The following is a 15,376-nucleotide window of genomic DNA, read 5'->3' on the forward strand; positions in this document are numbered from 1 at the left end:
AGAATCCTTTTTTTGAATGGCATTTATGCATCATGATGTATGAATATGCAATAGGTTATTGCTTGTAAGGGTTAATCCTCTGGTAACGTGTCCTTTTTCAGGCTTATTTTGCCCAGAAAGAGATACCCAGACTGTCCATAACTCTTTGTGTTCATTGTCTCAATCCCAATTGTTCAAACTTTTTTTACTTTAATTATATTATTATTTTAATAACCATTTTATTATTATTAAACTTTTGAAATTCTAAAAACAAGTGATTGGCATTTCTCAAAAGTACAACCCCCAGCTGAGGCAATCAAAGGGACTAGAGCCAACAGAAAGGATATAGACTTGAAATTGGTCCTGAGGAAAACACCGAAAGAAGCGCAACTCTGAACACAAGCTCCAACAGGAAACATCTACAGTGTCATCCGTATATCCTTCAAGTTTGTTCATGTATGTTATGGTTATAAAGTTCAAGTTTTGTTCAGCTAAGGGTTGAGAGCCAAAATAATATCTCAGTTCCTGGTACTGTTCAACAGAGCACTCTCCTTGCGACTCTAATTGGGACCAAATTGAGGTAAGTGATTTGGTAGGATAAGGGTGATGGCAGAATGTCTCCAGAAGAAGGGAAAACCAGAGGAGGGAGGCAAGACTGGATCAGGAACTCCCTCCAGGAACAACTCTCAGAGCACTGAGAAAACCCCTGTGGATTGAGAGGTGAGGAGGCCAGCCCATACCAGACTGCCACTGGTAGCAATGCTACTGCTCACTCACTTCAAAGGAAGTGGAGGAAACACTTGTGAGAAGTGTTCATGTCCTTTGTATAGAGGAGATACAGTAAGTGTATTAATCAGAGTGCACACAAACATGAATCCCAAATGTATCGGTCAGTCCCAGTTAACAGCCTGTAAACAGCATAATAAAATATATTGTGTGGTGTGAAAAATGCCAGTCACTTGTTTTTAAAAATTTAACATTTTAATAGTAATCAAATGGTTATAAGAATAGTAATATAATTAGAATAATAAATATTTGGACAATTAGGGTTTAGGACAATAGGGGACAACAAGAACAAAGAGTTAAGGACGGTTGGGGTACCTCTTTCTGGGCAAAATAAGCCCAAAAAAAGGACACATGTTACCAGAGGATTAACCCTTGAAAGCAATAGCCTGTTGCATATTCATGCAACTCATACATGATGCATAAATGCCATTCAAACATGGATTCTGTCTGCTCAGTGTCAGCTTCTTCCTCTGAATCCTAATGGCATCTTCAGGGCTGAGCAAGGTGGAAAGAAGTTAGTTTCTTCTGATAATGGAACAATAAATTCTTTTTTTCTGAAAGATTTAAGTGTCCTGTGGCTGCTATCTTGGTGCAAGTACCTCATTCCTTTCTTTAAAAAAACAACCCACATACATAGTTTCTAGTTTAACATTATGTTATAATTAAAAACTGTATTTAACACACTACTTGAAAAATTAATACACCATAACTTTCTAAACATAACACATCTAATATTAATTTTAATATTTGTGAAAAGCCAACCAAAAAATATGCATTTTTTCACAGCTGGCTAAAAATATTGCAAACCCAATCCAGAAGATGTCAGGAGAGTGCCATGTGAAAGAAAGATGGGTATGTTTTGAACAAGAAAGTGAAAGCAACTTAGAGCATGCATTCAAAGTGAAAGAAGTGCAATTGAAAAGACAAAGGGGTAGAGAGGGACAAACACATAGAAAAAATATTTTCATTGATAAGGTTGAAAAGATTACAAAATTATTTAATTTGAATGACTGTTTGGTGTGTGGGGGGACACACTTAATTGAAATTTGGCCATGGGACAGTAACAGTTTAAGTCCTCGAGATATTATGAAATGGATGACATCAAGAAAAAACGTGGTAGTACCCAAAAGAATGGAAGGAGAGTGGAAGCTAAAATCAACATTCATAGGGGAAGAGTTTTGATAAAGAAAGGAGAAAATGTATATGATAGAAGTAGGAGAAACGTCATGTAAAAGACATCTAGCAGCAAATGATACACAAACTTCACCAGGTAGATCCCAGAAACCCCCCATTTATATTGTTCAATAGAAAAAACTGAAAGTCCATGTCTATACAGTGAAAAAGAAAAAATATTTGAATGCTTAGGGGATTATATCAACCCATTCTGGGCAATAGAAACCTTATCCAAATATTGGAAATATATAACAAATCGAGATTCTAATTTCTGGGATGCACTGAAAAATCTATTTTGGATCTGTGGTAACACAGCATATGTGAAGTTACCTGTAGGGTGGAGCAGGAGCTGCACAACTGGAGCAAGAAAACCATCCTTTTTCTTACTGCCTGAGGATGCAAAATCAAACTCTGGAGTCCCAGTATATGATAATCTGGCCAGAAAGAAAAGGAGCTTAATTGGTGGAACCCAAAACTGGAGCAATGAAATTTGGCCCCCAGAAAGGATTATCGATAATTATGGGCCAGTTACCTGGGCCCAAGATGGATCCTGCGGGTACAGAACCCCAGAATACATGCTCAATCGAAACATCTGCCTACAAGCAGAACTTGAAATCATGTCCAATCCAACAACTCTGACCATCGACCTCTTAAACCAGCAGCAACAACGAGCGTGATCAGTAATTTGCCAGATGTGATTGGAGGAGGCAGTGGACTACCTCCTCTCAGAGGAAGGAGGGATCTGTGGGAAATTTAATACTTCAGAATGCTGCCTAGAGATCAATGACCACAGTCATGTAATTAAAAACAGTACTCAAAATATTAGAAAACAAACCTATGTTGGAGGACAAAAATGGGCCCCCTTGTTTGGAGACTCCAATTGGTGGGACAACTTGTTCACCTGGAATGGTAAATAGTGGAAGAAATTGTTCTTCTTTGTGGTGTGTGCACTAGCAAGTGTAATATTACTAGCGTGTGCAATTCCATGTCTAGTCCAGATAGTGACCAGCTTTGTTGAAGAGGACCAGCAGCAGAGATGCAACATCCTCGACGGGAACCGTCCCGCACGGCCCATTGGCCCCGATACTGTAGGCCTCTCATTTTCTTATAATAAATGCTGAAATCACTTTTAGTACTGGGAGCCTGCTCTCGTTTTTAAGAACACAAAATTCAGAATTCCTTGGGCAGAGGAAACTCAGGATTCCCATGGCACATGAACAGATCAATTCCTGGGGCACACAAAATTCAGGAATCCTGGGGCACACAAAGTTCAGGACGCCTGGGGCACATGAAATTCAGGAATCCTGGAGCACACAAAGTGCTGGATTCCAGGGGCACCTGAACAGGTCAGTTTCTGGGGCACATGAAATTCAGGATTCCAGGGGTACACAAACAGATCAATTCCTGGTCAGGATTCCCGGGGCACACACGCAGACGATGATCAGTCCCTCAGGGCTGAGCTCCAGCGGTGGCAGTGAATTCTCCTGGCAGTAAGTGGCAGTCTGGCTGTCCTCCTCCAATGCCAAAGAGCGAGAGAGAGAGAGGCTGCTCCCAAACCCTGACCCCCATTCTCCCGCTATCTCTGTCCCCCATCCCGAGAGAAACTCCCAAAACCCAGAGGAGTTCCCCCTCCTTGCCTTCTCAAGCACTCAGCCAGCAGTGCCCTTAGCAGCTCAAAGGGGAAAACAATCCACAAGTAACAAGGAAAGAACAGGAAAACCCCAACCCCCAACAAGGCGGTGGCGGCTGCGGTTTTTGGGGGTTCCAGCAACACCCGGGGCGGGGTCAGTGCTCAGCAGCGGGGGTCCCCGGCTCCTGCAAACCACATCCGGGTGTGAAAACCAAAGTTCACTCTTTGAAAATTGTAAAAGATTAATAAGGGATAGAAAAGGATTTTGGCAGACAGCCAAACAAGTTTCCTTAACTTAACCTGCTGTTCTCTAGATCCGGATCCACTGCAGGGCTACAAACACATTCCTGAGTTGAGACATTCTTCAGACATTCCTGGGAGGTTTGGATGTTGCCGGAAGTCTTGTTTGGTTTTAACCTCCGACTTGTCTGCAGGACATTCTGTAGATACCGGTCAATATATTTGATTTCTTCTCCAGGTTCCATCCTGTTGTTTCACACCCCCTGATCAATTCATAAATTCTTCTCAGGTTTGTGTCACTGTTATCACCTAGAGAGGCTGGTCCGCAGGTGTGAGAAACAAGGGAATTGTTTTACACCTGAGTCAGTGACACAAAAGCATTTTAATATTGCATAGTCTCTATTTTAACACTTATTACTTACCTATTTAATGTTTGTCTATTTTTAATATTTTAAGGCCTATGATGTAATATCAATTTGTTACTCCAGCTTTAAATTGGCTGCACGGTGCCCAGATAAACTGATGGATTATTTTGTACCAGGAAGCAGCTACAAGGAATTACCAATAATCAATAATCAAGTACCAGAGCAAAATACTTGTGAAAGTATTTCTTTGCAAAAGCCAATGCAGAATTGCAGCAGCCAATGCAGAACTGCAGAAGCCAATGCAGAATTGCAGATGTCAATTATTAAATTGTCATTTTTGACAGCAGAGATGTCCCCGATGATGTCACCATCCTGATGACATTGCAGCAATGACATCACTGTCCCCACAGCAGCCTCAGGATGTTCTCGATGAATTTTGGCACTGCTCGGCCATCCCGTGGCCACCACCGGAGCCACCAAGGCCTTGGGGACATCAAGGGATGCCTCCTTTGTCCCCTTCAGGATGGCCTCAATGGCCTCGAGCTGGTGCCGCAGCTCCCACAGGAAATACTCTTGGGCTCTTTCACACGCGACCACCGAGTGCTCCAGGGGCCCCAGTGCCACCTCCGAGCGCTGTCCCCTCCTGGTGGCCACCTCCTCCTCATTGGTGGCTGCTGCTACCCAGACCTCGGGCATGTCCCCCATGGAGGCCACCTCCTCCCTGTCCAGAGCCACCAGTGGCTGCTGGGCCGTGGCCACAGGGTTGTCCCTGGCTGTCTCCCTGTGGGTGGCCTCACCCTGCAGGTCCGCAGCCTGGTGGTGGCCTCAGTGGTGGCCTTGTCCTCGAAACCCCGCAGAGCTCGGAGGCCCCCCAGGTCAGCAGGCCCCAGCTCTGGGCCAGCACGGCCACCAACTCCCTCCAGGCCCAGCCTGAGGCTCTCACATTGGCCCAGGTGGTCCCTGGGGTGGCCCTGGTCAGGGCTGGGCTGAGGGAGGGGACATTGCCGCGGCCAGGGAGGTGACACCACAGTGGTTTAGGGCATCCCGGAGGCGCCAGGTGAAGTTCCTCAGGGCAACAGATGGGGACTTTGGGGACATGGGCTGCTGCTCGACCCTCTATGGCCTGGTCACTGTGGCCACCACCTTGCCCAGGGTGGCCACCACGGACACCAGAGCCTCCAGCAGCTGTGGAGGGGACAGCTGGGGAGGGGACAGGGGAGGTGTCAGGGACCTGCTGGCACTTGTGGCCTCCTGCGGTGGCCCCTGTGCCCTCCGAGGGTCCCTTTTGCCCCTCCCTGGAGGGCTCTGCTGTCTCCTCTGTCCCTTTGTCACCCCCTTGTCCCCTCTGCCACCCCCTGCCACCCCCCTGCCGTCACCTCTGCCACCTTTGGTTCCCTTGACCACTCTGTCACCTCCCCCATTCCTGCCATGCCCTCCTGTCCCCTCTGTCACCCCCGTGTCCTCGCATGCCAGGATTGTCACACCTCTTCAGGCTCCATGGCCACTGGGGACACTCTGGGGACTCTCTGGGGATACTCCAGGTGACAAACACACCCAGGTGACATTTGGAGACACACAGGAATGTGGCACGGCCAGATGCAGGAAGCAGGAAGAGGTGAGGTCATTGTCCCTGCTGCCTCCCTGACTGTGGGGCCAAGACAGGGTCCCCAATGTCCCCCCAATGCCCCCAACAGAACCCCGATGTCCCCTGAGTGTCCCCACATGGCCCTGGTGTTGCCCCCTGTGTTGCCCACAAGACCCAAGTGTCCCCCAATGTCCAGCTGGGGACACCAGGGCCAACCAGAGTCCTGTTGGGGACCTTGAGGACACCCCGTTTCCTTTCCTTGGGCACATTGCGGCCACCCTGACATCCTCTGTCTCGTTTTGGGTCATCACAATGTCCCCGATGTCCCCACAGTGTCCCCAACAGGACACTGCTATGTCCCTAGTGTCCCCATCAGGACATCAGGGGACACTTGGGCCTTGTTGGGGACCCTGAGGGGACATTGGGTCCCCCCTGGGTACATGGGGGGGGACACTGGGCAGCCTGCCCAGGTCCCACAGGCAGGGGGGGCAGTGGCGTCACCTCTTCCTGCTTCCTCCATCCAGCCGTGCCACGTTCCTGCGTGTCCAAGGCTGTGACCTGGGTGTGTTTGTCACCCAGACACGCCCCAGAATATCCCCGGGGTGTCCCCAGAGTGTCCCCGGGGTGTCCCCAGAGGCCATGGAGCCCCTCAAGGTGAGACAATCCCAGAGTGGTGGGGGGGAGGGGACAGAGGGGACAGTGGGGTGACAGAGCAGATGGGGGCAGGCAGTGGCAGGAGGGGACGGTGGGGTACGGAGGGGACACGTGGGTGTCGGCAGAGGACAGGGGGTTGAAAAGAGGACAGGAGGGAATAGCAGGATGGGAGGAGGTGACGGGGGGGGAACAACGGGGGGTGGCAGAGGGGATGAGGGGGTGATAAAGGGACAGAGGGGACAGCAGAATTCTTCAGGGAGGGGGCAAAGGGGATTCCGGGAGGGGACATGGGGCCACCACAAGAGGCCACTAGTGCCACCAGCTCCCTGTCACCTCCCCTGTCCCCTCCCCAGCTATCCCCGGCTAGGCTGCAGCCGCAGATCACTGTGGTGGCCATCCTGGGCAAGCTACTGGCCACCATGCCCAGTCTGGACGAGATGATGCTGCTGAACCAGTCTGCAGGGCGCCTGTACTGGGACCTGGTGGACTTCACCGAGGACCTCCAGGACACCCTGTACCGCACTGGTGACACCTGGTGGCGCCACAATGTCACCTCCAATAATGATGACCCTCCCACTTCCCTAAGCCGGGCCCTGGCCGCCTACAAGAGCACCCCAGGGACCCCCCGGAACTGTGTGACAACGGTGGCCAGCGAGTGGCAGGGGTCAGTAGCCGCGCTCGTGGACAGATGGGCCCGGCTGACCAGGGCAGCCACCAAGCTCTGCAACACCTGCAGGACAGTAGCCACCAAGGCAGCTGACAAGGAGGCCAATGACACCACCTGGGCAAGGTGCCTGCAGGACATGGCTGCCCATTATGTGACAGCTCAGGAAAACATGGTGGAGCTGGGTCAGGCCCTAGGCAGGGAGGAGGGGGCCGAGGTGGCGGCCGAGCATGAAGCCCGGGTGAGGGAAGATGCCAGGGTGGATGCCAGGGAGCTAACCACAGCCACCATGGTGAGACAGCGGCTGGAGGCGGCCCTGGGGCTGCTGGAGCGCTTGGTGACCGTGTGTGACAAAGCCACTGCGTTCCCCCAGGAGCTGCAGCGCCTCCTCAGGGACTTCGAGGCTGCCCTGAAGGGGACAAATGAGGCATCCCCTGATGTCCCCGAGGCCTTGGTGGCCATGGTGGCCGTGGCCGAGCGGCTGTGGGAGGCCAACGCCCGCCTGGCCCAGGAACACCTGCTGGAGACACTTCAAGACATCAATTTCTATTTCACTGGTGATCTCACCAGCCCCAGTGACTGTGAGGTGGCCAAGCGGTGCCGAAGAGCCACCGAGGACATCCCAAGGCTCCTTCAACCACCAGAGTGTCCCCAGAGCATCCCCAATGTGTCCCCAGTGAGCGTGGAGCTCCAAGAGGTGCAATGGTGTGGGGGGAGAGGGGGTCAGAGAGGACACTGGAGGGGAGGGGGCACGGGGCGGGGAGGGGGCGATGGGGGATGGACGGGTCACGAGGGGTGGTGGGAGGGGACGAGCGATCACAAAAAGGACAGGAGGGAGTGGCAGGAAGGTGACAGATGGGTGGAGGGGAAATTGGGGGCAGGGGGAAGTGGTGGATGGGGGGACATGGGGAGTTGGGGATACAGGCACTGGCGGGGGGTGGCAGGGGCTACGAGTTTCCTGGCAAGGCTAACAGAGGGGACAGCAGAAGGGCAGAGGATGGGAGTGGCTATGAAGGGAGGGGCTGACACCTCCCCTGTCCCCTCCCCAGCTGTCCCCAGCCCTGCTGCAGCCACCGGTTGCCGTGGTGGCCACCCTGGATGACCTGCTGGCCACCCTGCCCAGGCGGGACACGATGCTGCTGAGGTCTGCAGAGAGCCTGCACTGGGGCCTGGCGGACTTCACCAGGGGGCTCTGGGCCACCCTGTACCACCTTGATGGCACCTGGTGGCAGCAAAATGTCAGCTCCGATGATGATGATCCTCCCATCTCCCTGAGCCAGGCCCTGGATGCCTACAAGAGCACCCCAGGGACCCCCAGGAACCGCGTGACAACGGTGGTCAGCAAGTGGCAGGGGTCAGTGGCGACGCTTCTGGACAGCTGGGTCCAGCTGGCCGGGGCAGCCACCGAACTCTCCAACACCTGCAGGGAGGTGGCCACTGAGGCGGCCGACAGGGTGGCCACTGCCACAGCCCGGGCCATGGAGCTGCAGCACAAGGCTGCCCGTGGTGGGACAGCTCAGGAAAACATGGTGGAGCTTGGTCTGGCCCTGGGCAGGCAGGAGGGGGCCCAGGTGGTGACCGGGCATGAAGCCCGGGTGAGGAGAGATGCCATGGTGGCTGCCAGCGAGGTAACCAGGGCCACCAAGGAGACACGGCAGGTAGAAGAGGCCCTGGAGCTGCTGGAGCGCTTGGTGGCCGAGTGTGACGAAGCCACTGCCTTCCCCCGGGAGCTGCTGCGCAGGCTCAGGGACATCGAGGCTGCCCTGGAGGGGACAAATGAGGTGTCCCCCAATGTACCTGAGGACTTGGTAGCCAAAGTGGCTGAGGCTGAGCAGCTGTGGGAGGCCAATGCCCACCTGGTTAAGGCTCACCTGCTGGGGACAGTTGATGACATCATTGAGTTCTATTTCACTGGTGGTCCCGCCAGCCCCAGTCCCTGTGGGGTGGCTGAGCGGTGCCTGAGAGCCACCGAGGACATCCCAAGACTGGTTCAACTCCCAACACGTCCCCAAGCTGTCCCCAAGGTGTCCCCAGTGAGCATGGAGCCCCAAGAGGTGCAATGGGCTGGGGAGGGAGAGAGGAGGATGGCAGTAGGGGAGAGGGGTTCGCAAAGGGGACAGGAGGAAGTGGCAGGAAGTGGAGAGGTGACAGAGGGGTGGAGGGGAAAGTGGGGGGAGAGGGCAATGGGGTATGGAAGGGACACGAGGGTATAGCACATGGGGTCTGGCAGGTGGTGGCGGAGGGGACAGCAGGGGGTGGCAGGGGCTAGGAATGCGGTGGTAGGGGGTGACAGAGGGGGACAGTAGTGCCACCAGGGGGTGGGAGGGGCTCCAAGGGGAGGGGCAGGGAGTGGCAGAGGCAACAAGAGGCTGACAAAGTGATGGAGGGGACAAAGGGGACCCCTCGGGGGCAGGGGGACACCACACAAGGCCACAAGTGCCATGAGGTCCCTGACATCTCCCCTGTCCCCTCCACAGCTGTCCCCAGCCCTGCTGCAGCCACAGGTCACCGTGGTGGCCATCCTGGGCAAGCTGCTGGCTACCCTGCCCAGGTGGAAGAAGATGATGCTCGGGTCCTCAGTGAGACTGTACTCGGACCTGGTGGCCTTCACCAGGGGGCTCTGGGCCACCCTGAACTGCATTGATGGCACCTGGTGGTGCCACAATATCACCTTCGATGATGATTACCCTGTCACCTCCCTGAGCCAGGCCCTGGCCGCCTACAAAAGCACCACATGCACCACGTGGTTCCATGTGACAATGGTGGTCAGCAAGTGGCAGGGGTTGGTGAATGCGCTTGTCAACAGCTGGGCTGGGCTGGCCAGGGAGGCCACCAAGATCTGCAATGCCTGCAGGGAGGCGGCCTCTGAGGCAGCCTACATGGTGGCCCAGGACATGACCTGGGCCAGGGAGCTGCAGGACAAGGCTGCTCGTGATGGGACAGCTCAGAAAAACATGGTGGAGCTGGGTCAGGCCCTGGGCAGGGAGGAGGAGGCCGAGGCCGCGCATGAAGCCCGGGTGAGAAGAGAGGCCAGGGTGGCTGCCAGCTGGGCATCCAGGTACACCATGGTAAGACAGCGGGTGGAGGAAGCCCTGGGGCTGCTGGAGCGCTTGGTGACCGCGTGTGACAAAGCCACTGCGTTCCCCCGAGAGCTGCAGCGCCTCCTCAGGGACATTGAGGCCGCCATGAAGGGGACAAATGAGGCATCCCCCAATGTCCCTGAGGACTTGGTGGCCAAGGTGGCCAAGGCCGAGCGGCTGTGGGAGGCCAATGCCCGCCTGGCCAAGGATCACCTGGTGGGGACACTTCCAGACATCAAGTTCTATTTTGATGGTCGTCCTGCCAGCCTTAGTGCCTGTGGGGTGGCCGAGCGGTGCCAAAGAGCCATTGAGGACATCCCAAGGCTCGTTCAACAACCGGAGTGTCCCCAGAGTGTCCCCGCCAGGTCCCCAGTGAGCGTGGAGCCCCAAGAGGTACAATGGGGAGCGGGGAGAGAGTGGGACAGAGGAGACATGGCGAGAGAAGGGGGCAATGGATGTTGGAGGGTTGGAGGCACCCGGGGGGGGCACAAGGGGGCATGGCGGGAGCGGATGGACGGTCACAAAGGAGGGAGTGGCAGGAACAAGAGAGATGACAAAGGGGGGCAGGGGACACAGAGGTACGGGACAGTGAGGGATAGGTGGGACATGGCGGGAAGGGGACAGGAGTGCGGGCAAGTGGTGGCAGAGGGGACAGCAGTGGTGGCACAGCAGTGAGACCAGGTCCCTGACACGTCCTCTGTCCCCTCCCCAGCTGTTCCCAGCCCTGCTGCAGCAACAAGTCACCGTGGTGGCCACCCTGGGCAAGCTGTTGGCCACCCTGCCCAGGCTGGAGGAGGAGATGCTGCCCGTGTCTGCATTGCGCCTGTACTGGGACCTGGTGAACTTCACCAAGGAGCTCCGGGCCACCCTGCACCACACTGATCACACCTGGTGGCGCCGCAATGTCATCTGCGATGATGATGACCCTGTCACCTTCCTGAGCCGGGCCCTGGCTGCCTACAAGAGCACGCCATGGACCCCCTGGGACCATGTAACAATGGCAGCCAGCGAGTGGCTGCACTCGGTGGCTGTAGTTGAGGAGAGCTGGACTGAGCTGGCCTGGGCAGCCACCAAGCTCAGCAATGCCTGCAGGAGGGTGGCCGCTGAGGCGGCCGACATGGCAGCCACTGCCACCGCCTGGGAAAGGCACATACAGGACAAGGCTGCCCGTGATGGGACAGCTCAGGAAAACATGGTGGAGCTGGGTCAGGCCCTGAGCAGAGAGGAGGGGGACGAGGTGGTGGCCGGGCATGAAGCCTGGGTGAGCAGACAGGCCAGGGTGGCTGCCAGCAAGGCAACAACGGCCACCAAGGTGAGACAGTGGGCAGAAGTGTCCCTGGGGCTGCTGGAGTGCTTGGTGGCCGCATGTGACGAAGCCACGGCGTTCCCCCGGGAGCTGCTGCACAGAGTTGAGGACATCGAGATGACCCTGGAGGAGACAGACGGGGAGTCCTCCGATGTCCCCGAGGACTTGGTGGCCAAGGTGGCCGAGGCCGAGCGGCTGTGGGAGGCCAACATCCGTCTGGCCAAGGATCACCTGCTGGGGACACTTCAAGACATCATCAAGTTCTATTTCACTGGTGCTCCCGCCAGCCCCAGTGCCTGTGGGGTGGATGAGCGGTGCCAAAGAGCCATCGAGGACATCCCAAGGCTCCTTCAACCCACGGAGCATCCCCAGAGCATCCCCAAGGTGTCCGCAGTGAGCATGGAGCTCCAAGAGGTGTGACCGGGTAGGGGGAGAGGGGACAGAGGGGACATTGGTGGGGGAGGGGGCACAGTGGGGGAGGGAGCAATGGGGGATGGATGGGACATGGGGCTGGCAGGAGGGGACAGGGGCTTATGAAGGGGACAGGAGGGAGTGGCAAGAAGGGGGGTGGTGGGGAAAGTGGGGTTAGGGGGCAGTGGAGGATGGGAATGACTGGGTGGGGAGGGGACAAAGGGGCTGGCAGGGGGTGGCAGAAGGGACAGCAGAGGGTGGCAGGGGCTAGGAGTGTGGTGGCAGGGGGTGGCAGAGGGGACGAGAGGGTGACAAAAGGACAGAGGGGAGACAGCAGAGACGTCCAGGAAGAGGAAAAAGGGGACTTTGGGGGGGCACAGGGGCCACCCCTGGAGGCCACAAGTGCCACCAGGTCCCTGACACCTCCCCTGTCCTCTCCCTAGCCGTCCCTTTCACAGCTGCTGGAGACTCTGGTGTCCATGGTGGCCACCCTGGGTGAGGTGGCAGCCACCGTGACCTGGCCATCCTGGGGCATGCGGCATTCTGAGCCCCCAAAGTCCCTGCACATGGCCCTGGGGAGATTCACCTCGAGGCTCCGTGAGACCCTGGGCCATGGCGGTAGCACCTCCCTGGGAGACTCTGGTGTCCCCTGCCTGCGACTAGCCTTGGCCACCCTTGGGGCCACCCCTGGGACTAGTCAGGCCAATGTGAGAGCCGTGGCCAGTGACTGGCGGGAGTCAGTGGCCAAGCTCGTGGACAGCTGCGACCAGCTGGCCAGGGAGGCCACCAAACTCTGTGACACCTGCAGGAAGGTGGTCACGGACCAGCAGCTGATGGTGGCCCTGGACACGAAGGAGGTGGCCTGCAAAATGGCCACGCACGATGCCCATGTAGCGGCAGCCACCAACGAGGCCATGGGAGAGGCCATGGCAGCCACCAGGCGGGCAATGCCAGCCACCAGGAGGGGACATTGGGCAGCAGTGGCCAAGGGCCCGCTGCAGCGCTTGGTGGCAACATGTCACAGAGCCACCTTGTTCAACTGGATTTTGGAGTGGCGGCTCAGGGACATCGAGGCCACCCTAAAAGGGACAAATGAGGTGTCCCCTGATGTTCTCCAGACCTCGGTCACCAAGGTGGCCGAGTTTGAGTGGCTGTGGGTGGCCAGCACCCGCCTGGCCAAGGATCACCTGCTGGGGACACTTGGGGTCATCGACAACATCCTCTTGAGTCCCTGTGGTGGCCACAGTATCTTTGATGTCCCCAGCAGACACACGGTGGCCAAGCGGTGCCAAAAAGCCATCGAGGACATCCCAAGGCTGCTGCGGAGACAGTGACGTCATCAGGGCAGTGACATCCCTGGGAAGACTTGTGGCCACTCAAGTGCCACCAGCTCCTCGTGTCATCAAAAGCCCCTCAAGTGCCACCAGTCTGGGACAGAACTGGTGCCACTGGATGGGTGGCACTGCCATGTCCCTGGTGCCACCTGTGTGGTGTCCCCGTGTCCCCGCAGTGTCCCTGGGGGTGGCCGAGGACGGTCACCTGCTGCTGGCCCTGCCCGTGGTGACTGCCAAGTGGTTTGGCGGGGGGAGAGGACCTCGCAGTGTCACCTGGCCACCAGAGGGCCATGGCCCTGCGGGGGGTGGGGCCTGGGAGGTGACATCACCTCGTCCTGCCCCTGTCCGGCAGGTGCCATTCCTTGGACATTCCCTCTGGCTCTGGGGGAGATCAAAGCGGCACTGAGAGACCAAAGGGACAATGGGAACGGTTGCCCTGATTGATGAATGGAAAAAGAGATTTGCCTTTGCAAATAATTGGGGCTTGGTGCATTAATTAATTAATTAATGCTGACATCAGCAACCCAGTGCCAGCCCAGTGACCCCAGTCCTGTCCCAGTGCCACCAGCCCAGTGCTCCCACTTCCATCCCAGTGCCAGCGCCCCATTGTCCCCATACCAATGTCACCATCCTAGTGGCCCCATCCTGTCCCAGTGTCCCCATCCTGTCCCAGCATCCGTGTCCCTGTTCTATCCCAGTGTCCCGAGTTCAGTCTTACTGTCACCATCCCAGTGTCCCCAGTCCCATCCCAGTGCCACCAGATCAATCCCAGTGTGCCCATCCCAGTGTTCCTATTTGTGTCCCAGTGTCCCCAGTTCCATCCCAGTGTCCCCACTTCTGTCCCACTGCCACCATCCCAGTGCCACCAGCCCAATGTCACCAATCCAGCCCCATCCCAGTGTCCCCCATCCTCTCCCAGTGTCCCTGTCCCAGTGTTCCCAGTTGTGTCCCAGTGTCCCCAGTCCCATCGCAGTTCCAAAACAGTGAAAAAAAGGAAGAATTTACAAATTCTTCTCTCGTCACCAGAGAGTGAACACACGACACAACGGAACCGCAAGGAGAAATAAAATAAATTGGTTTAATGCACAAGATGGTGTGGAGGCAAGTCAAGGGTTAAAACCAAACAAAAGAACATCTGAACTCACAGGAATGTCTGAATATGTACAAATGATTATCCCAGAATCACAGAATCACCAGGTTGGAAGAGACCTCCAAGACCATCGAGTCCAACCCATGCCCCGACACCCCAACTAAACCCTGGCAGCGAGTGCCACTTCCAGTCTTTTCTTAAACACACCCAGGGATGGTGACTCCACCACCTCCCCAGGCAGACCATTCCAGAACTTTATCACCCTTTCTGTGAAAAACTTCTTCCTAATATCCAAGCTATATTTCCCTTGGCACAGCTTGAGACTGTGTCCTCTGGTTCTGTCACTGCTGCCTGGAGAAAGAGAACAACCCCACCTCACTACAACCACCCTTCAGGAAGTTGTAGAGAGTGATGAGGTCACCTCTGAGTCTCCTTTTCTCCAGGCTAAACAACCCCAGCTCCATCAGTTGTTCCTCACAGGGCTTGTGTTCCAAGCCCCTCACCAGCCTCGTTGCCCTCCTCTGGACATGCCCAAGTATCTCAACATCCTTCCTAAACTGAGGGGCCCAGAACTGGACACAGCACTCAAGGTGTGGCCTCACCAGTGCCGAGTACAGGGGAAGGATGACTTCCCTGGTCCTGCTGGACACACTATTCCTGATACAGGCCAGGAGCCATTGGTCTTTTTGGCCACCAGGGCACACTGCTGGCTCATGTTCAGCTGGCTGTTGACCAGCACCCCCAGTTCCTTTTCTGCCTGGGCACTGTCCAGCCACACCACCCCCAGCCTATAGCACTGCAGGGGGTTATTGTGGCCAAAATGTAGAACTGGGCACTTGGATTTATTAAACTTCATCCTGTTCAACTCTGCCCATCCATTCAACCATTCCAAGTCTGTCTGCAGAGCCCTCCTACCTTCCAACAGATGGACACACAAACTCCCATCTAAGTGTTGTCTGCAAATTTACTAATGAAAGACTCAATGCCCTCATCCATGTCGTCTATAAAAATGTTAAATAGAAATGGTCCCAGCACAGACCCCTGAGGGACACCACTGGTGACTGATGCCAGCTGGATGC

At 55.8% G+C, this 15,376-nt stretch overlaps 1 protein-coding gene across 1 annotated transcript; it reads left to right on the top strand.

Annotated features, from left to right (window-relative positions):
* The first annotated feature begins 6,397 nt into the window (after positions 1–6,397).
* LOC135286327 (uncharacterized) lies at positions 6,398–13,386 on the top strand. Its single transcript, XM_064399441.1, has 6 exons — positions 6,398–6,412; positions 6,766–7,773; positions 8,126–9,130; positions 9,554–10,549; positions 10,869–11,876; positions 13,141–13,386. The coding sequence occupies exons 1-6, from the start codon at positions 6,398–6,400 to the stop codon at positions 13,222–13,224; spliced, it is 4,116 nt and encodes a 1,371-aa protein (XP_064255511.1). The 3' UTR covers positions 13,225–13,386.
* The last annotated feature ends 1,990 nt before the right edge of the window (positions 13,387–15,376 follow it).

The sequence above is a fragment of the Passer domesticus genome, chromosome 26 (assembly GCF_036417665.1).
Source record: "Passer domesticus isolate bPasDom1 chromosome 26, bPasDom1.hap1, whole genome shotgun sequence".
Classification (NCBI taxonomy): Eukaryota; Metazoa; Chordata; class Aves; order Passeriformes; family Passeridae; genus Passer; species Passer domesticus.